The following is a 22,026-nucleotide window of genomic DNA, read 5'->3' on the forward strand; positions in this document are numbered from 1 at the left end:
ACATGTTCTCAAAAGTAAACCTAGGAAAAAGTGCATTAGTAAGAATCAATGAAGCAGAAAAAGAACTATATGCGTGCTGAAACGGTTTCGTGCACCCAAGCAAGACAAATAAAGAACAGCACATTAAAACCCAGCCTGGCAAAAATAACGACTATGGAACTAACTAGAGGGACATTCCAGAAATCTCCTTAGCAGCCACACACTAACAAAGAAATAGGATTCTGAGTGGGCTGCCAGCAGCAGATCATGCTGGATGGTGTGGTTGGGGACAGACCGGCATGAGTCCATCCTTGGACAGAACGAAGCTCATTCTCCTGATCCAGTGTGGTCCCCAGTAGTGGGACAAGAGGCCCCGTCAAGCGTGTGACATGTGGCATTATAAGAGTTAGAATGCATTATAATATCGAGGCTATTAATTAATGTTCTAGATTTTCAAGATCTTTATTTTCCCCTATGTGAACATATGATTACACAAATGGTATGCCTTGACTGTATGTACAAATAGAGAAACAACATGTATCCCATTTGTATACAATAAAAAAAAAAAGTTACTTTAGAGCCACTTTAAAATCAATGTTAATTCAAGTAATAAAGTACCAGCAATTTACCTTTGATAAAAGTTTTCATAATTCTGATATATTTTAAACATATAAAAATTATATAAATGTCAAAAAGAAAAAAAAAATCTTTATTTTTTTGTGGTTGCAGAAATAATAGTCATTATAAGAATTTCACCTGTACCGAAATGTGTGACACTGAAAGCCAATGTCCCTATAATCCTACCCTAGAATGACTACAGTCGATTCTTTCAGACATATAAACCAAGCAGGGCTCCTTCCGTGCACATTATAACCAGCACAAGATTCCTGAAGATCTCAACTCAAAACCTGTTGGTGGGCTTCCCATTCTCTGTTACTACAGTGGAATGCCCCAGATGGAGCAATCTATAGAGTGAAAGTTTATTCAGTTAACGAAGATTGAAAATTCAAGATGAGATTAGGGGGCCTCATCTGGCGAGTCCAAAGGCAAGTCAGCATTGACATGGTAAGAGAGAGGGTCCTAGCTCTGGTCTCCCCTACTCTTCTAATAAAGTCACAGTCCTACTGGATGAGGATCCCACCTTTTGACCTCATTTAACCTTAATTACCTTCTAAAGGTCATACTTCCAAACACCATAGTTGGATTAAGTGTTCACCCTCTTAACCACCTCACAATGCAGATTGATTTTCAACAGGAGTTTGGTTGGGGACATTCAAACCACAGCAATATCTAGGAACCCATGTATTTTTAAAAAATTCATTCTGCAGATGTAGCCCTTTATTTTATAACATCGATGGGGTTTGTGTTCTTCCATAAATTTTTGCTATTACACTGAGTATCCCCGATGCCCCAGGTGCTTCAAATCAGCTTGGAAAAGATGGTTTTTACAACAGATGTCATTGCAACCATTGCCTTAAACTCCGAATGAATCTAGCCAAGGGTCAGGCCAGACTCCTGGGCAAGACAGGAGAGGTGGAAGTTCACACCAAATGTGAAGCTGATGGGTGGGACCTGAGCCTGGAGAACACATGCAAGCAAGAGAGGGTGGAAGGGGAGAGGGTGGTGCAGCCATCCCGCCTGGAGGGGGCCTCACAGAGGAACGCAGAGCTCAAACACCCCGAGTCCACCCTGGCTACTGCAGCCAGCACGTAGCATTGAGCAGTTCCTGGTGTTCAGTCAAGGACGGTCATCCCACGATCCCGATCTTTTTCTAAAACACATGGACATCATCAGCTTTTGTCCTCCCAATTTGCATTTTAAAGAGTCATTTACTTTCCATCCCAAATTAACTATGAGAGCAGCAGCAGTGTGAATAGCCCTGCCCAAATGAGGAGGTGGCTCTGAGCTGGGATGCTCAGGGGCTCAGAGTTCAGACATGGAAAGTCTGCAACCAGGTGACCAGAAATGTGGGAGGAACACCTGCCATTTACTTCTCTCTTGAGGTTTATTCCTGGAGGACAGAACCAAAGTCCATTCTGCAAGAGAGAAGGAGTTAACGAATGAGGCTTGTATGGAAGCTAACAGTGAGCTTCCCGCTTCCCAGGAATATTGCAGCTGGAGATCACACTAGATCTCAACCCAAGGCAAGCAAAAGTGAAATGAGCTGCCTCCCACACTCAGTCCTTGTGGACTTCACGTAGGGGTAAAATCATTTCCCCCGTTACTTAACCCCAGGACGCCAGGGCTTCTTTTCCAGCCCTTCCTTTCTATTTCCATTCTTCCTCTCTAGATAAAATCCTTACGAGTGCATCCCCATCATTTTTTGGAGTAGTATCAGAATCTTTGTGCTGGGTCCTGGGATCACAAAGACTAGTCCCTCTGCAGCTGTGCTCAGGATAGGAATAGTGTGCCCCAGAAGTGCAGAGGAGAGAGGCCACAGACAGACAGGGTGGCCTGGAAACACTTCCTGGAGGGGCCAGGTGGGCTGGGCTTACTGGGCAGTGGACACAGGGAGGTTCTTCAAATCAGCTTGCCTTCAGCGACGGTCTCTCCAACCCACCCAGACACCAGCCTAAGCTCCCGAGACCTCTTCCCCGTCCCCTGCAGTTAAACCCTCACGCTGCCTGCGGTCCTGGCACTGAGGGTCTCCATCATCAAGCCCGTCCTCACTTTGTCACCTGTGAGCACTTAGCTCTTTCTAAATCACGCTGCTGAAACCTAATGAGCCGGAACTCATCCGCCCGAGGTTTCAGACCCTCACCTGGCAGTCTCTGGTTCGCGCAGCACTTCCAGCAGTTGACTCAGGGTCTTGCCCTTGCAACGCACAGTCCACCTCCAGTTTCTTGCGTGTCTCCCTTTTCCTTTAATCGCAAATTCTTGTAGTGTGAACCACGCTCCGTCTTCATCCTGAATGCACTTCTCTGAGGAGCCTGTAAGGAAAAGACAGCCCGTTCTGGGATCCACGTCTACCCTCTGAGAATTCACCCCAGACCTCTGAGCTCCTAACTGTGGTGCTCCAGCTTCCTGGGTCCCAAGGGACTGCTGGGAGGCTGGGGCAGGAGCAGGGACGGCTGGGTTCCTCTTCTCTAGGCTTGAAGGAAGCCGAGACCCGCCTGAGTGTAGGGAGTGCGACAGAATTTGCATTTTATGTGACACCTCTGTGTAGTGGATTGTGGTGTCTGTGGATGACTTCCATGTGGGACTGGCGAGGTCTGATTGGTAGACACACTGTGATGTGGAACATTTGGAAATTCCTTCGCAGGAAGCATTTCGGTCTCTGCAGCCTGGCCAACGGGGTCCGTGTCCTGAGGTTACACCAGGCGCTCTCTCCCTTCCGACAACGCCTAGCCCAGCCGTCCTCAGAACAGAAGAACCAAGGAACTAAGGAACTCACCTGGCTTCATTTTCTCCTTATATAAGATCCCTGTCGCTGTACCGCAGGTCACGGGAAGTTCAGGAGAGAGAAAATCCTCAAGGTTATCTTCAGTTTTTTCAGAAAGGAGAAGAGAACATTTCCGTGTTAGCCTTCATTCACTCTTCCTCTTGGAAGCTCCCCTCCCTGGGATTCCAATCATAATAACAAACAGGAATGTAAATGGTATTGGGGAAGCTTCTCCGGTTACTCCACAGGGAGTCCTCCACCCTGAGTGTCAGATCAGCTGGGTGGACAGTCAATGAACCACCACCACCACCATCACCCCACACCAGACAGAGCATGTCAGCAGAACTCACAGGACATCTTTTGAGTATATTTTAACTTGCAAGCTAATGGGTCATTGCCCAGTGTTCTTTAGTATTCCACCGAATACTGCTGATCTCTGTGCTCATGGAAGTTCCTATCTAGGATATTCCTTTGTGACCATGTAGCTGGAGAAAAAGTCTTTACTCATAATTTTACTCCTAATTCGAACAAAGATTCGGGTAAGTGAGGTCAGCACCGGGGGACAGTGTCTGTTTTTATAGTTTGCTGTCACTTTTCATTTCATGGTTTCCCTGTTCCTTCTTTTATGAATAAAAGAAAACTCTAGAGAGTTCTGGATTAACTTACTAATTGCACATGGGGATTTGGCAGATCCCCAAAGTAGGGATCTTGGATTCAGATTCAAAAGAAGCAGTTGCACAAGGGTTTAAAATAAATATCAGAAATTCCTGCTCCCTAACCCTCAGACCTCACTGTGGGGGAATTCTCTGCAGGGCTGTATCTTAGGGGAGAGGGGAAAGGGTTGCCCAAGCCTAGGCTGAGTTCTGGAGGATGCTATACCTGGAATGAGTCAGAGGGAAGCTCTGGTCCAACACTCTGCTGTTTCACAAACTTACAGAAGAGCAGAAGACACATGAATGATCAAGGTGTTGTTGGCAAAAAAGAAGGAACAGCATCAGTAGACGGATCTGGTAATTACTGGAAAGGTGTGTGTGTGTGTGAGAGAGAGAGAGAGAGAGAGAGAGAGAGAGAGAGAGAGAGACAGAGGGAGAGACTGAGAGACTGAATGTAGAGTGGCCCCTGAGAAGTGAGGACAGGGTTTCCCAGCCCAAAGTGCCCAGCCTTGGCGGAGCAGGGGCTGGCGGCAGGGCTAGGTCTGGGCGCCAGGGGACTTGGAGGGGGAAGGACTTGGTTTCAAGTGTCGGCCAGCACTCTTCATGGAGTGGCTGACTCCCCTGTTTGTCTCCGGGCTCCACTTAAATACGGTGCAGGAGGTGAGAACCTGGCCCTGGGAGCCAGACCTGGGGGGCTGTGAGCGGCCTCTGCAGCCCCTAGGATGACTTCCTGAGCGCGCTCCCTGTTGGGCACACTAACTGGAATTTGAGCAGTTCCCATCTGGTGAAAGGCAGAGCTACAGGTAGCCCTGGGGGACTGAGCTCGCCGTGGCGCCCTACGGCTCTCCATCTCACGGAAATGCCTTCTCTAACTCCGATGGGAAATGTGCTCTCACGACACAGATGTCCTGGATGTGCAAACAGAGGATGAGGGAGCAGCAGGGGGCTCCGGGGGTGTGGGCAGCAAGCCAACCTGAAGAGCCCAGGTTCAGGTCTCCCTCCTGCGCCTGCTGCAGGTAGGCCACCCGGGGAGTTGGGGCCTTTAGGCCCGAGGATTTCCAAAGCCACCCACCTACCCCCAAGGGCAGCCTCTGGTCAGTTCCTGGGAGTGCGGTTTGGCTCAGCCTCACCGGCCCATCTCAGCAAACGGCGGGTGAAGACGGAGCTGCTGTGGCGCAGGAGCACCAGCCCTTCTCTGAGGGGAGCTTGGCTCACCCTGAGCAGGTGTGAGCAAGGCCCGGAGCCTGGGAGGAAGCAATCAAAGGGCAAACGAGAGTCGGTGGAAATGGAGAGAGCTGCACGAAGGAACAGCAAAGCCTGGAAGAGCCAGGAGCCGCAGGATGGAAAAAACCTAATCAGCGAGCTGAAGGCTAACTCCCGGAAATCTCAGAGAAAAGCCCAAGGTGAGAATTATGCATGGGAGGTTGAGAGGCCAGGGAAGATGGGAGCCGGGAGGAGGTGGGAGAGGGGGCGACTGGAAAAGTACCAGTCAAGGGAACAGAAGCACACATTGTGTCACCTGCCCTCACACCCATGGCTAAGGAAGAGGAGGCGACAACGGTCCTCGCTGTAGATGCGGACGGGGGCTCGGATCTGGGGAGGGAATTCTGGTGGCTTCACAGTGTATGAGGTGGACCGGCAACGGGATTGTCCAGTGCTTGTCCCACGACTGGAGAAATGCCTTGGCAAGACCACCTCACACGGCCAAAAACAGACACACGGGGCCAAACAAGAAGCACAGCAGGTGTAAGAGCCAAGGAGGCGGAGAAGCGGAGGCAGAGGGACCACCATCAGCATATATCTGGGCCCCGGCTTCTTCAGGGTTTCATCAAAAAACTAGAGACGGGGCTGGGGAGATAGCTCAGTCGGTAGAGTGCTTGCCTTGTAAGCACAATGCCCTGGGTTCGATCCCAGCACCCAAAAAAAAAAAAAAAAAGAGGCATTTGGGTTTTCTTATTTAGTTTTCTAACATAAAGAACAAAGGACTTTGGATTAGAACCACCCAGGCTGATTTTAGTTCATGCATGTCTTTTACGCTTTAATGGAATCTGTAGAATGGGCTAACACTCATTTATTGTAAGGATTAGATGAGAAAAGGTAGAAAAAGTGCTTTGCCAGTTGTAAAATGATGCATCTGCTGCACAAGGTGTCTTGGGTTGTGCACTGAGCAAGGATTCCACCTTTGAGAGGGGACCTCTGATCAAGTCAGAAACACAATCCATGCGTGTGCTTAGTACGTCAGTCTTCCAGCAGAGGGCAGCAAAGGGCTTGGTTTCAAGACTCCACTTTGACAGGCGGATTGAGGAAGAAGCGGTTTCCAGTTCACACCTGTGCACTGTGACTGGCCCTGGTACGGGACGGTGTTCATGTTTGATGAAGAAGAATAAGTAATATTTTGATTTATTAATTATTTAAGTCTAAACTGTGAGGCACAGAGGAGCTGGAGTGAAGCAACAAGCAAGACTGCGCCTCTGAGCAACCTCACGTGACGCCCACGTGGTGCGCAGGTTATCAATCACAGCTGTGAGAAGCACCAGGCAGAAAAGATCCAGGCTCGAAGGGCATGGCAGGGACCCACCTGCCTGCTGGGACAGAGGATGCTTTCCTATAGTCAGGACCTTTGGGGGGGGATCTGAGGGTGTAGGGCAGAGAGAGGGAGGAGGAGGGGGGATTTGTCTTGGGGGGAGTGCAGGGGACAGGAGAGGAGGCCCCAGGCAGGCAGGAGGTGAAGCATTTGGTGTCCAACCAACCTCCATTGTGAGATGTGGTCCCCAGGAAAGGGAAATGACAGCAAGCTCGCGCTCACAGACCGCAAGGCCAAAAGTATTCAGAAGCCACATTTTCACAAATTTATACACACACACACACACACACACACACACACATACATGCACGGGTATATACGTTACATAAAGCCTGATAGGTCTTATGTAGAAAGGGCTCCCTTCCACTTTTTTGGTACTGGGGATTGAACCTAGGGGCACTTCACCACTGAGATACACCCCTAGTCCTTTTCAAAATGAAATTGCCAAGAGTTTCACTAAGTTGCTGAGGGTGGCCTCAAACTTGTGATCCTCCTGCCTCAGTCTCCCGAGTTGCTGGGATCACAGCTGAGTGCCACTACCACTGTGCCCAGGTCTAGAAAGGGCTTTAAAAGGAAGAAGTACATGCACGGAGCAGCAGTTCCCAGAGACAGCCACTTCTGACCCCTCTCCCCCAGGATGTCAGGCAACATTTAAACTCCTTTTGTTTGTCAGGACTAGGAGGCAGCTGCTTCTGGTATCTAGCGGGCAGGGGCAGGGATATTACTAAGCATCCCTTGAGGCACAGGGCTGCCTGTGTTATGAACAATTATCTGGCCCAAAAATGTCAGTAGCTGCCAAGGTCGAGAGATTGTCATAGGCCACACTGCTAAAGATAAACTGATTTGCCTACATTAATAATAAAATGATCACCACCAAAAACTTCTCCAGTAAAAGACAAAAAGTAAAGTAAGACAAATTGCAGGATGTGTTACAGAGGACTAATTCCTTAAAGCTTGAAATGAATAGTTCTATACAAAAAAATTAGTCACTATAAATAGATGAAGCTCAACAGAAAAAACTCTGACAATTTTTTTTAAAGGCCAATTAGTAAAGACAGGCTGGATGATGGCACAGTAATTCATACGTCTCATGAATTTCAGCAATTTATTATAGAAATCAGCAAACTACGGCCTGAGGGCCAAACTGGCCTGCCACCAGTGAGCTTTCATTGGAAGCCAGCCACACCCATCTGCCTACACATCTGTCTCTGGCCGTTTACACCCTGCAAGGCAGAGCTGAGTGTTTGTGATAGAGACGGCGTGGCCGGCAAAGCCTAGCTGCAACCATTTGGCCCTACTGGGAAAAAGTTTGCCAAGTGCTGTTTTTCAGCAACAAAGCTTCACTCCTCCTCTCTTGTGCTCCCTGCTCATCAAAGATTAGAGGAAGCTCAGCCCTGTACCATGGACGCTCCAGGCTCCTGGCCACAGAGCACGGCTGTTCTCCGTGGAGATAAAGAGGACAGGCAGGCTCTCAAAGTGGAAGTGACCCTCTCACTTTGGTCTGCACGTCCTTGGCGGAGTCAGGGCAGGGGACATCCTGAGCTCGCAGGCTGGGTGTCTCACCTGCTGAGGCTGCGGCCCAGGCACACCGGTGCACCCCAGTACCTACCACACCTGTAACCACAGGCACAGGTGAAGAAACTCAAGGAACTCGCCAGGGGAGTATCATTCTGTGGTTTCGTGCTTGTCTTGCTATTTGTAGTGCTGGTGAAGGGGCAGGGTCAAGGGGATCTCTGTGAGGCCAACAGGAGGTGAATAATTTGGGCAACTGCACGATCCACACGTGTTAATTTAAAATGCGCAGACTTGTTGACCAAGCAATTTCACTTCTAGAGGTGAACCGTTAAGAAATAATCCCGTGCTCGGACCCATCCTGAGGATGGGTGCCCCCCAACAGGCTTGGGCAGGAGTGGGCCCTTCCTTCTGCGTGGAGTACTGGCGCCTCCGCCAATCACAACAGAACAGTGGCTCGGGGAGGTGAGTCGCAGGCCCGGCTGAGCTGTGCTTGTCCGTCACCCACGCAGGCCAACGTCCTTGCTGGGTGGTCCTTCCCGGGACCTGCCCCTCTCCGTCCTTCCGCACCTCCCTCCCGGTACCTGCTCCACGACAGCCCCTCCCACGACAGGCCATTCCCCCCCCCCCCCCTCGGGCTTACCCTCAGATCCAGACGCCAGGGCCCCTGTCAGCCTCGCCCTTCGGGCCCTTGTCACCACTCTCGAGTTCCAGGTTGAGCCGTCCGTCCTCTGAGTCCCCTGATCCAGCTCTGGGAGCTTCTTTTGGACTCCATGCCCCGGTGAGGCTGCCTCTGGGCCAAGCAGTGATTTGTGACAAGTTTAAATTGGGGTCCACAGGGAGCGGCCTCTTCCCCTGGCTAGCGACCTGCCTTCCTGCCCTCTCCCCGCGGCCCCTAAGCCCTGAAGACGAGGTTAAGTCTCAACGTGCCAGGAAAACCAGAGCAGTTTCCTCCTGGGAATTCGCATGTGCAGAGCCATGAAGTCCAGGACTTGAAGACATCTTTAGGCTCTAAAACTCAAAGGTGGTAGTTTCTTTGTCCTTTGGAAATTTCACAAGGTTAGGGTGAGGAGGACCCAGGATCTTGTCCATCTTATCTCAAAGTAGTGAAGTTTTTGTTTTTGGTACCAGGGATTGAACTCGGATGCTCTACCACTGAGCCACATCCCCAGTTCATTTTTAGTTTTATTTTATTTTATTTTTGAGATAGGGTCTAGGGCCTACTAAGTTGCTGAGACTGGCCTTAAACTCCAGTTCATTTTTAGTTTTATTTTATTTTATTTTTGAGATAGGGTCTAGGGCCTACTAAGTTGCTGAGACTGGCCTTAAACTTGAGATCCTCCTGCCTCAGCCTCCTGAGTCTCTGGGATTACAAGTGTGCACCACCGTGCCTGTTTTTTTTTTTTTTTTTTTTTTTTTTTTTTTAATTCTCCCTGTAGTAGGGAAAAGGTTGGTAGTCCCCCTCATGTATATAATCTAAAATCCACCATTCTCTATTCCTTGCCTGTGGGACGTAATCTGCCACTTGAATGGAAAGATTCCTGCTCATCTCTAGTTCATTTCGTACAGAGCAGCAAAATCAGTCTTGTCAAATTTAAAATCAGGTCAGGTCACTTGACTGCTGAGATCTCTTCAATGACTTCCCATTGCTTTTAGAATAAAATTCAACCCTCTTTCCCAGCGTGACCTACAGCCCTGAATGAGCTCTTGCGGGGTCCCGCCTCCTCTCGTTCCTCATATTACCTCTTGGGCAGCTTTTTTTCTGACTTCTCTTTTTTGGAGTTGACCAGTTATTCCTTTTTATTTTTTTTCCTAAAAGAAAGGATAAAGAATCTTTTATAGTTATAAATACAGATCTGCCAACCTTATATATCAACGATATTTAGTTTTTACTTTCGGTCTTAAAATCACAGTGGCCGGGGGACCGTTGGTGACCTTAGGTGATACTGCTTTATGGAGTAGAAGAAACTCTAAAGAGGCAAAGGAAAGAGAGAGAAGAAAAGAAACGGAGACAGGAGGTTGAGGCAATTCATTTCTAGAAGTCTGGCTGCGAGATGAAGAGGAAGCTATGGAGGCAGCTGACGTTCCTTTGGGAAGCCAGGCTGGGCCTGAGCACCGGCTGCAGGCAGGTCCTGGTGTGAAAGAGACCTGAATGTCAGCCGAGTGGAGGGACAGCAGGTACCGTGAGCAGGAGGACTGTAGGGCAGAGGCGGATGCGGGTGGCTGGCAGGGCCAGCTGTGCGCAGTGAGGGGACCCTCCTCTTCTACTTAGTAGGGCAGCATCACAGGAGGAGAAGCTGAAGAAGCTCAAGGTTTGAAGGCTCATGGCAGGAAGAGGAACTGTCACGCAGCGTGAGGTCATGTACACAGGAAGACCAGCAGGGACCTGCGGCCAGTCCTGTGACTCTCCGGCGGCACCTGCTTTCAGATGCGGTGTGCAGATGCAGATAAGCGAGTTCTTCCAAGACTGGCCGGAGACTTCTAGGGAAAGACAGAGCGGTACGGCAGGCGGGGAAGACAGCGGCAGGCCGTCTAGGATTCCAGCGGGTGAGGAGGCGTGTGAGGACAGGCAGAGGAAGGACTGGAGGAGGGAACGGCCAGCGGACAGGTCATTCAAAAGCACCGGACAGCCGCAGAGGGAACAAATCGTAAGGAAGAAAACAGGGACTTTTAAGATTACTATTATTATGTTAGTATCCGGCTGAGAAGGAGAGACCAGGAGTGGAGTGATAGCTGCAGAGGAGAAATGAGAAGAACAGGCATCAGAAAAGGAATTCGTAACCCTGGGAAATTAGGCTGTGGGGTGATGGTAAGGCCGATGCCTTGCATCTGGGCACAGGAGGCCGAGAATCTGAGGAAAAAGTCACTGGAAATGAGCAGACGAAGGGTGGAGAGGCCAGGGCCTCGGGTGGCGTGTCTGCTGTCCTCATGGGTGCCACAGGCGTCCAGGCCGAGGGTGGGACCCAAGGTGAGAGAAGGAGTCCCAGGTCAACCAAGGAGGGACGGGGGAGCGACAGAGGCAGTGCTGAAGAGCAGGGGGTTTAACTGAATGGCTGAACCTCAAAGAGAGGACGGGGAGCAAGACTGGATGGGGCAGTGGGCTGCAAGGAGGGGACCCCAGGTGTGGGTGAGGGAGCGCAGAGAACAGCTGGCCACGTCTTACGAGGCAGCAGATCTGTTCAGGGGAACAACCTTCAGTTCCAGAAACTGTGCCACCAATGTGCTAAGAAATCAAGAAATCGTGGATGCAGGCCTCTGATGATTTCAGAGCGGGCAATTTTTTTTTACTGTTATTTTTAATTTTTGGGGTACTGGGGATTGAACCCAGAAGCACTTAACCACTGAGCCCCATCCCTAGCCCTTTTTTAAGAAAAAATTTTTTTACAGACTGCATTTTGATTCATTGCACACAAATGGGGTACATTTCTGTTTCTATGGTTGTGCACAATGTAGATTCATACCATTCGTGTGATCATACACGTACATAGGTAATGATGTCGGTCTCATTCCACCATTTTTCATACCCTCTCCCTCTCATTTCCCTCTACAATCTAAAGTTCCTCCCTTCTTCTCTCTCCCCCACCCCCCCAACCCCATTATATATCATCATCAACTTATCAGGGAAAACATTCGGCCTTTGGTTTTAATATTTTCTTTAGAGACAGGGTCTCACTGAGTTGCCTAGGGTCTCACTAAGTTGCTGAGACTGGCTTTGAACTTGTGATCCTCTTGCCTCAGCCTCCCAAGGTGCTGGGATTACAAGTGTGTGCTACTGCACCTGGATAGAACAGTAGATTCTGACAGATGCTTATTTCAGCATCTCTAAACGCCTTTCTTGTTTCTTACAGTTTCCATACAAGCCTTGGAGGAAGGCGGAGTGTGGCCATCAGGACTAGGGACATGTGGTTGCTTTTGACAAAATGTGATCAGAACCACAGAAAGCGGCTCCAAATTCACTCTCTTGACACCTACAGGGGAAAGGACATCCTCACCTTTCTTCTTTGTAGGTGTGCTAGGTGCCTCCCGGGGTTCTTCTGGGTCATTTGACTCTGGAGAATCATCTTGTACCACTGATAAAGAAACATAATTCTTTTCAGAGCTCAGAAGATACTAAAGTGCCCAGTCAGAGGAAGAACCCGTATGGGAGAGAGCGCATGTTCCGCAGGCCTTGGAATCTGCAGCCCAAAGAGTTCTTCCTGGACTTTGCCAACTTGTGGTTATTGTCAGACCCACTTAAGAGAATCCTCCTTTGGGTGGAAGAAAAGGTCAAGCCTTAGCAGCCCTTGCTCAGGGAACTCAACTGAGAGTGGCGGGAACTGGTGGCGTTGGGTTCTAATGGCCACAGGAACACGTTACTGTGTAGGTGTCTGTGTATGGATGTTCACTGACTGCTCTACTGGTGACCATTTCACCTTGAGAAACAGCACAGGAGGGCTCGGTGCAGTTACGTGGAGGGGGATGTTGGGAAAGGCAGGGGCGGGCTGTCCTTGCTCACCCTACTCACAGCAAATATGTATGAAATGCTGCTGGGTTTGCTGCGTAAGGCAGAGGACTTGAAATGATAATAAATAAAGGTCCAGCTCACATAAGGTTGCCTTTCTTCTCTTCCACACAATACTACGAGATCTGTCTCCAATTCCGGCCTGCATAGCAGCAGGTGGCTGAGTTGATAAGCAACTGTTGAACTTTTGAAACAATTCATTACTTTTCACATTGGTTTAAGAGTATCCACTCTTAAAAATCCAAATGATACAGAATTGCCTGGGGTTGAGGGTGGGATTCCCTGGTCAGGGTGAAGGTGAGAAGGGACGGTCTGCATTGCCCTGCCACTCACCATTCAGGCTACACTGTGTTCTGTTTGCTTTGCATCTTGGCAGGGCGGTTTTGAGCATTCCCTAATGGAAGTGCCTCAGTCTCTGTCCTTTGACTTTCTCCCCTGCGGTTCCACCACAATCCCTTGTGGCAGAGACACGCATTCAAATGCAGTATGGACTCACATGTCATATGGCATTTGGAGTCAGAGTTTAGCAGATACTAAGTGGGGCTTCTGACCTCGTGATTGGTAGTCCCCTCCATGTCCACCTCTTCCAGACTTGCCTCCTGGCCCTCCCCAGGGACTCTGTCTCCATTCAGGAGTTCCGGTCTCTCCTGCCTGTCCTAAGCACTGGGTGAGTAGCTGAAAAGGGGCCAAGATGGCGGCTCAGAGAAGAGCAGAGAGCCCCATCCCAAGACGATGCAAATGGCTTGCCCTCTTGGTGCACATAAAACAAAGGCAAACCTAAGTCACCCAAATGAGAATAATCTGGAATAGGGCCTGCAGGGGTGTGTGGTGCTTCATGAGGGCCTTCCTTTCCATTTATTTCAGGGATGTGTTTGTCACTGGAGGACACTGACCAGAGGGGAAAAAAAGAGTTCTAGATTCCAGGAGCAGCAAGTGAGGACCAGAGAAAGGAGGAAGAGAACCATTGATTGCAACTAGCAAAAATAATGGGTGACCAAGGCCTCGGCAAGGCTGGGACAGAGTGAGGAAGTGAGCAATCATTTACTCTCAGTTAGACACTTTTTAGTGTAATAACAGTATATGTTTTCTTTTGAAAATCTCTGAGATGGAATCATCCATTGTTGTGAGCTTCCTGATGATTCTGTTAACCTTATGGGCATGGAGCACAGGAAGCTTGATTTGGATCAAACAGGACCCTTTCTTATCAGTACCAGAGAGCTCAGAATCACAATATCATTCTTGACAACAATAAAGTTAATAATAGTAATAGACCACAGTTAAATGTAATGTAACCAAACCCCGTTATAGAAATGACTTGACTCGGGGAGGACAAGGGACACAATTGTAGAAGCTAACTTTGGTCCAATGGCCCTTTAGATTATTGAATAATATTTTCTAATAATTTCAATAACCTTGCTCTTATAATCCAACCCAAAGGAGAATGAATAAGGTTGAAATGCAAAGGCAGGTCCCTGTACTCAGGTGGGGTGAGGAACCAGGGCGCCTCTCCCAGGCGGGTGCTGCACAAGTTGTGGGTCGGTTCAGAAGAGATTTGATTGTTGTTTTTTTTTTTTTTTGCACTGAGGTTGGTGGACCACCCGCTCCTTCTGTTCCTTTTCTGTCATACCCAGCTCTTCTGTCCTACCACAGCTCTCAGTTGACAGGTGCCTGCTCTCCCTTCACAGCCACCAGGAGCTCAGCCAAGCCAGCCCCACTCACTGTTACCTTGCACAGTGCCAGGGCGGGGGCTGGGTGTCTCTTGTGAGTCTTCTTCCTCCTTTATTTCAGGTGTTAAGTTGTCAGTGGCCACTGAAGGAGGAAGAAAAATCATTAGAGGTTACAGGGACTAGGTGTCAGGGAGGTCGCTAAGTGATCAAAATGCCCAGGGTAGATGGAGCACCCAGGCCCAGGCAGGAAACTGGGATGTCCAGGAACGGGGAGCAGGCATTCTGGGCTCCAGGTCTTATCCTGGCCCCTGGCAGTGCTTGGGATCCTTTTGGGAAGGACTGTGTGGGTAGGGGGTGCAAGGAAAGGGCAGGGCCTGGGTTAGGCACCCTGGCATGGGCGGTCTAGGCTGGGGATCAAGGGTGTTGGACAGGGTCTGTTTCTCACCTGGAGTGCTTCTTCCTTCCTGGACTGGGTCAGGCGGAGTCACCGCAGGGTCAGAAGTGCTGGGCAGGTCATCCAGTGCCACATGGATTTGCTGCAAGGACGCTCTGGGCTCACTGACTCTGGGCGCACAGGACAGATGACTCGGTGAGGGAGGGTCGGGAGGGGTCAGCGCCAGCAGTGTCTGCAGGCTGCTCCCTTCTGCGGGGGCTCTGAGTGGCAGGGGTGTGGCTCTGCTGCTCTCTCCACAGGAAGTACCCACTGGGATTGACGAAGGAGAACACATCAGGACCCGTAGTATCTGGGGAAGAACTTCTTTTTTCCTTTCTTTTCTCCTGGTGCTGAGGAGTGAACCTGAGGCCTCCAGCACAGGAGCCAAGTGGTCTGCGTGGAGCTTCATCCCCCCCAGGGGATTTCTTAACATAAGACCTCTGGGAGGGCAGGATGCGGAGGTTTTCATTCTCCCCCAAGGGCACAGGACCCATTTGTGGTCATATTGGTCCATTTGTGGCTCCTCTCTCTTTTATTTGTTTGATGCGGGTATTCAGTGTTATGACCACTGCATCTAACCTCTGATCTGCCACCAGAAAGGTTTCACACATAAAGAGGAGTTTGACTTTGTGCCCAAGGATTTGACTTTCTTTAATTTTGGTTTTATAGAATTTAGTCAATGATATAATTTTAACAGAAGTCTCTGTTTTAATAAATATACCTCCTTGGAGCAAGTAAGATAAAATGAAAAATCCTTAGCAGGATGGATCCGGATCTGCATATTTGGTTTCTGCTCATTCCTGGAGAATCAGCTTCTGAGCTGAGTGTGCGAGGGCGTGGCCACACCAACCTTCCCTCCTGACCCAGCAGCCCCGGCCCTCAGCTTCCCATGCTCTTCCTCTGCATGACTTGTGATGGGTTTTGGTTGCAATTTTTCTCTATTATTTATTTCAGAAGTAAAATGACCCCAACCAGTGAAGAGAAAAAGGAATACATTTTCAAAAGGGACCTAGAACAAATCAGAGTCGCAGATCTGGGAGGACATGGGAGCCCAGCCCGAGGCTGGAGGCTCTCTGGGCTCTCCTGGCCCTGCCCTGGCCCTGCCCTGGCCCTGCCCTCCTGGGCAGCTGCACCTCCCTGGAGGGCCTTTCCCCTGGCTGCCGCTTAGCTCAAGGGATCTGTCCTTTAGGGAGGGGTCCCTGGAGGCGGAGTGTCAGGGAGCAGCAGCCGTGCACAGTGGTGAGACCCCAGGGATGACGAGGTCACAGTTGAGCATGATCAGGTGGCCCTTCCTTGCCATTCTCCCCTAAGAGCACCACATGGTTGGCCAGAGCATTTCCCTCCAGCTGGCTGACTTCCCCTGCCTGGCTCTCTTACTCCTGCTCCTTTCTTCTGTCTTGCTCCTTTCTCTTTTCGTTTTTCCTTTGTTTATTGAGATGCTGTTGTTTAGGTGTTGGAGGTCTCCCCAAAGCCCAGGTGTGAAGGACTGGGTCCCCAGGGTGGGGTGGTAGGGAGATGGTGAGAACCTTAGGAGCTGGGGCCTAGTGGGAGGGCTCTAGGTCCCTGGGGGCGTGACCTTGAAGGACTCTGGTCTCTCCTCCTTTCTTCACTTTCTGGCTGTGAGGTGAGTGGCTTTGTTCTGCCACATATTCAGTCATGCGTGCTGCCTTGCCACAGTCCCAAAGCCATAGGGCCAGTTGATCACGGGTTGGACCCCTGCAAAACTGTGAGCCAAAATCAACCTTCTCTCTTTATAAGTTAATTATCTCTGGCATTTTGTTGTAGTGATGGGGAGCTGAACAACACACTAGCTCTCCCTCTTTCTCAGCATACTTCAAGCTCCATTCTTTCTCACACTCTCTCCATGTTCCTTCTCTACCTCTCCAGTTACCTTTCTTCCTTTCTCCAGTTTTATAATATGCCGTCCTACTGGTCTTATGTAGAATCGTGGTTACAGTCTTGAGCCCTGGCATTAGGAAACCCAAACAGGACTTCTGGTTCTGTTTCTAAACAGATGAAAAACCTTGAGAAAGTTGCCCCTGAGCTTTGATTACCTTGTGTGTCAAGGGCAGCTAATAATGACTTCACAGGGTTTTTAAAGATCACATGAGAGAGTCATATAAAGTATGTGGGGTAATGCACTAACAAAGAGAGATACTTCTTATCCGTCCCTGTCCCTTTCTCTTTCGATATGGCTTTCCTTACTTTTTTTTTTTGGGGGTGCTGGGGATCGGACTCAGGGCCTTGTGCTTACAAGACAAGCACTCTACCAACTGAGCTATCTCCCCAGCCCCTTTCCTTATCTTTCTGCTGGTCTTGGTCTCTCTGACTTTGCTTTCTGTCACCTTAGGCATTCCTTAGAGATTGTCCAGGACACTGGGCAATCCTCCAAATGCACAGAACAGGTTAGGCAGAATGGTCTATCTCCTCTAGAAATTCATCTTAGAGAGTTGGGGACAGAGGCAGGAAGGACTGCCCTCCAGTCATGCTAAAGGGAAGCAGGGGTTGAGGTGACATCCAACCCTGGAAACAAACCTGAAATCCCAGCATAGCAACCCCTCATGTGCACAAAGTATTCAAGCAACCACATTACCACTTCTGAAGCTTCCCAAAATCTCCATCAGGTTGGGGTATTCACGCAGGTTAATTTGGCTGAACAATGTCACCAGAAGTGACAGGTTAAAACTCTTCTCCAGTTTGGTGAGAATGTTGTACACCACTCTGGACACAGGGACCAAATTGGTGCAAGCTTCCAGTGATTCCTTTAAAGACAATGGAGTGAAGGATTAGTATGGAGGATTGGCACTGAATGGAGAGTCATCATACATTTGTGGTTTTCTGTTATAGGAAAGCAAGTTTACTCTTTTAAGAAGTTTAGTATAAAAGATAGAGCCCGATCCTCTCTGGTAAAGAGGTCGCAGTCTCGCTCAGTCACTTCAGATGCCTGGGCACCTAGTCGTAGGAATAAATAATTTAGCTTCTTGAAAATAAGTCTGTCTTGTGAACCTAGCTTTCAGGAACTTTTGATGGAAGGGAGAATTTTCCAGAAGGAAAGTGGAGTCAAGGGTGCCACCGTGTAGCTGACCCTTCAAGGTGCAAGGCGGGACGCGTGGGCGGAGGAGCCCCCTCTGAGGAGTGTGTCAGACTGGAGCCACCCCAGCCGAGGAGGGGAAGAGGGGTCCAGCAATGCTGCCACTTACCTGGACCTGGGCCCTCTTTTGTCATATGTGGACACACCTGCCTGACATCAGCAGGTGCTGTGAACAACAAGCTCCTATAAACAGGGATCATGCAGTGGGCTGAACGGCACCCCCCCACCCCAAAAGAGAGATCTCCATCCGGAACCTGTGGATGTGAACGAATGTGAACTTATTTGCAAAAAGTGTCTTTGCAGACTGTAATTCAGTTACAGATCTTGAGATGAGATTATCCTGGATTAGGGTGGGTTCCATATGCCCTAAATCCTTAGCAGAAAAGAAAAGGGAAGAAGACGCAGAAGAGAGAAGGTGACCAGAGATGGGAACGGACTGGAGTGTTGTGTCCACAAGGCAAGGAACATCAGGAAGCACTGGCAACCAGCCACCAGAAGCGAAGACAGAGGCAGGCAATGGGTTCTTCTCAGAGGCTCTGGAAGGAACAACCCTGTCAGCACCTTCATTTTGGCCCTGTGGCCTCCGGAACTGTGAGAGAATAAATTTCTGTCGTTTCAAGCCACCTGGTTTGTGGTGATTTGCCATGGTGGCACCCTAAACTAAGGCAACCCCTTGATACCCTCTCTCCCGACCACCCCTCCTGTGATCTTGGACATGCTTGCCAGGCCTCCCGGTGGTGGGCGGTGTGAGATGTCAGGAACAGGGCACTTGGCGGAAGGGCCCATCCCACTCACCCTGTACATTTTATCAGTGATGAAGGACTTGTCTCGGAGACCTTCGAAGAAGGGAAATGGCTTCTGTATGGCATAGGCAATCTCCAACTTCCGGCATATGAAATGCTGAAGAAGAGCCTCTTCCATGGCCCTGGTGACAGTGAACATCCTGCAGAAAGAGGCAGGATGAGAACCCAGGGGAGAGGGGCTCTGAGGGGCGTGGGGAGCTGCTCTCCACGAAACAGGCACCCAAGATAGACATCCTGGTTCCCCAGGCACCCCTTAGCCGTCCACAAGCAATGTCTGCCTGAGAGATGGCTGAATACGGCGGGAAAGGCAGCGCCCAGCAACAATCGAGGCTGAGAGGGTCTGACGAGAGGACGCCCAAGTCCCCATGGGGCTCCTGTCAACTCATGGTGGATACTAAAAACAGCTGGCATCACTGAGCGTTTCCTGCGCACCACTTTGTTCTAAGCATTTCATAAGCAGTAGCTTATTGGATCTTCACAACACTTGCAAGATGGCTACTCTGATTTTGTCCACTTGGTTGTTGAGCACAGTGACACACAGGAATCAATGACCCTCGCCCTAGGTCGTGCGGCTTGGCAGGGGCAGAGCTGGGAACCATCGCAGCTTGCTGGCTGCTGGTTTCGAGGTGTGGGTCTGTACTCACAGCCACATGGAGCTGGGTTAAACCGGATGGCCTGGGCTGCAGCCTGAGCTGTCCATCAGCCAAGGTCATGGAGAAGGGACCAGGCGGAAATGGGTAGATGGAAACCTGATAGTATTTACGAACTCTAATAAGCAGCTCAGGACGTTTTGTCATAAGCAGATAAAACAAATAAATAAAACCACAAAGGATGTGAAAGTACGATTGGCAAGGGTGACCTCACTGGTTCCTTTTACCCGACCACTCGTGTCTCAAACGGAGACACGTGCAAAACCAGTCGTTTACGGATCGTGGAAAATACCAGGAAGTTACAACAGGCAGAAAATCCGCAGCTGACCTTCTTGACCAGTTGTCACAAACAGGGAAGCACTAACGAAGACTCAGTCACCTTGAGATTTTTAAAAGACAAGGCGACAAGGAGCGTCTCCAGCTTCATTTTGCGTTAGAGGAGTAAATTGCGATTCACGACGGTGGCACGTGGGGAGCCGGCCTCGACTCCCCTCACTCCCAGTTCCTTTAAATTTGGCAGAAAAAAAATTACAAAAAGGGCTAATCCATAACAGCAGTGGGGAATAAGAACAGATGGCAGGCTTCATGAAGCGATCCTAGAAGATAGAGGCCGGGTGACCCACAGCGCCCACGGGAAGGACAGAGTGTGAGGGCAAGTGCAGAGTCAAGGGGAGCCGGAAGGACAGCTTGACTGGCAGAGCAAGGCCCCAGGGCTTCCATTAAGACCCTTCATCACACGACAGCATTCAGAACGACCTCACTAGGCTGCTCATCCTAAAAGATGAGAATGAGGCACAGAGAGGTTAAGTAACCAGCCCAAGGTATCCAGCGGCGAAGCAGAGTTTGTCTGACTCCAATGTCCTGTTCCTCGCTGCGAAAGATGCTGCGTCTCATAGATGACTATGTTCAAATTTGTAATATGTATAGGGACCTTGCAAATAAATGAGCAAAAGGCAAACAAACATCTAAGTAATAAATAAATAAACAAAAGGCATGAGCAGGCAATCGAGAATAAGCCACGTGTGCAATGGATCTGTGAAAAGCTCAACTTGCTAATCTTAGAAAAATGCAAAGAAAGACAATGTGACAAGATAGAAAATAATAGCAGCCATAACAGCAACAATCCCAAACACTGTGGATGGAAATGCAAACAGGCTCAGATCCTCCGAGGCTAATTTGGCAACTAGTATCTAACGTCCTAAGAGGAGCAGTCTTTCAAATTTCCACATCTAGGAATTTGTTTCAAAGAAATAATGATGAACATGCTTAAAGAAACTATATAAAAAGTTCATGAGACGTCAGAGAGGAGATGAAATGTTCTCTCCTTATTTTCTCTTTTCCACCAGCTTCTCTGCTAGCCGCTTGCAGAGTGGATAATGAGTGAGCCTTCCAGGCAGGCGGAGCGCAGGATCAGAGTCTGGGAGAGGACAAGTCTCGGCTCCACCCACAGGAACAGGCTGGCGTTTAGGGAAGAAGAACGTTGAGGTGTGTGTCAGCGGCACTGTGTCTCCCTTTTACCAATCTCCTAATAAGTCCCCATGCCTTCCCACCCCTCTGGAAAGCACTCCTTGACAAAGAAAGACCTCAGATTCTACACACTTGAGTTCCACCCTGGAGCGACTGCCAGGAGACGGGTTATAAGCGCCCGGTCACCGAGACTGGAGAGCACAGCAGCGGAGGCGAGGCAGAGACTGACCTGGGTGCTGGCTGCCGCCGGCTCGCGGCCCGTCCCAGGTTCCAGGGCTGGGCCAGGGATCCCTCCTGGAGGCCTGGGAGAACTGCAGGGAGACAGACGCCAGGGAGAAACAGCAAGTCCCCGCCAGGCCTGGCCTAGTCACACCCCGTGGCGGGGCGGGGCGGGCTAAGGAGGAAAGGAAAGTGAAAGTGTCCCAGCATGTCAGGCAGGAAGCCGAAGGCAGGCCCAGGGCTTGCATCCTCCCACACCTCGGGGCTTGGGAGGCCCCCAGGACAGCATGGCAGTGGGGGAGGGGCTGCCGTCAATCAGCCCGAAGTGGGGGACAAGGGGAGGGGGCCAGGGGACCAGACCTGAGCCTTGGGAACTGGGAATCTGTCCCCTTCCTTGCCCATTTCCATTCCCCTGTGACTTATCCTCTTCTGTACTTTCTTGGGTGATGGAAATGTTCTAAACTGAATAAATTTACTTTAAAACACTAACAGCTAAAGATGTGGCAGAAACGCCTAGAGTTTGTCAGGATGAGATGATTATATGAGAAGATTGCAGTAAAAGGGCCCCAAACACCAGCTGAAATGGTGCAGAGGAGGCCCAGCCCTGGCTGTGGGAGCCAGGAGGGTGCTCGGAAGCTGGGTCCAGAGGCAGAGCCAGGCCAGGAGAGGACCCCAGAAGAGCAAGGCGAGGAGGGGCGGGCCCGCTTCTGCACACGCCTTTTAAAGATTCGTAGTGTGCACGGGCATGGGGGTCTGTGAGAAGCCCTAAAATTTAGAAATCTATCTCGGTTTAGAGCATTAACTTTAAATGTCCTTGACCCATGAGTTCCTCATTCCAGGTAACCCACAAAACCCTCAGGAAAAAAAATGGGCAATATGATTGTAGGGTATAAGAACACTTGAACCCAAGGCTGACCTGCAGGACAGAGAGCGGTCTCTGTGCCGCCAGGGGAGGTGTGAGCAAGACCTGCCACCAGGGACGCTCAGAGCAACAGGCGGGGTGCTGTCAGTCACAGCAGTGGGAAGGGCTGAGGCGGAAGCCACAGCAAGCCCGGAGTAACGCAGGGGCAACAGGAAGGGGTGTG

General features: G+C 50.0%; 1 protein-coding gene across 2 annotated transcripts; it reads right to left on the bottom strand.

The window, feature by feature from the left end:
- Positions 1-1,836: 1,836 nt before the first annotated feature.
- Sp110 (SP110 nuclear body protein) lies at positions 1,837-21,108 on the bottom strand. 2 transcript variants are annotated; one of them, XM_047546916.1, is made up of 11 exons: positions 20,952-21,108; positions 18,598-18,745; positions 17,305-17,473; positions 14,724-14,981; positions 14,337-14,420; positions 12,103-12,180; positions 9,854-9,922; positions 8,754-8,903; positions 3,374-3,460; positions 2,741-2,909; positions 1,837-2,015 (listed from the first exon to the last, which is right to left on the bottom strand). In XM_047546916.1, the coding sequence occupies exons 2-11, from the start codon at positions 18,742-18,744 to the stop codon at positions 1,985-1,987; spliced, it is 1,242 nt and encodes a 413-aa protein (XP_047402872.1). In that variant the 5' UTR covers position 18,745; positions 20,952-21,108; the 3' UTR covers positions 1,837-1,984. The 2 variants fall into 2 exon arrangements, with proteins under 2 accessions (XP_047402872.1, XP_047402873.1); XM_047546917.1 differs by lacking the exon at positions 20,952-21,108 and adding an exon at positions 19,635-20,850.
- Between the last annotated feature and the right edge of the window lie 918 nt (positions 21,109-22,026).

Source organism: Sciurus carolinensis, chromosome 3 (assembly GCF_902686445.1).
Source record: "Sciurus carolinensis chromosome 3, mSciCar1.2, whole genome shotgun sequence".
NCBI lineage: Eukaryota > Metazoa > Chordata > Mammalia > Rodentia > Sciuridae > Sciurus > Sciurus carolinensis.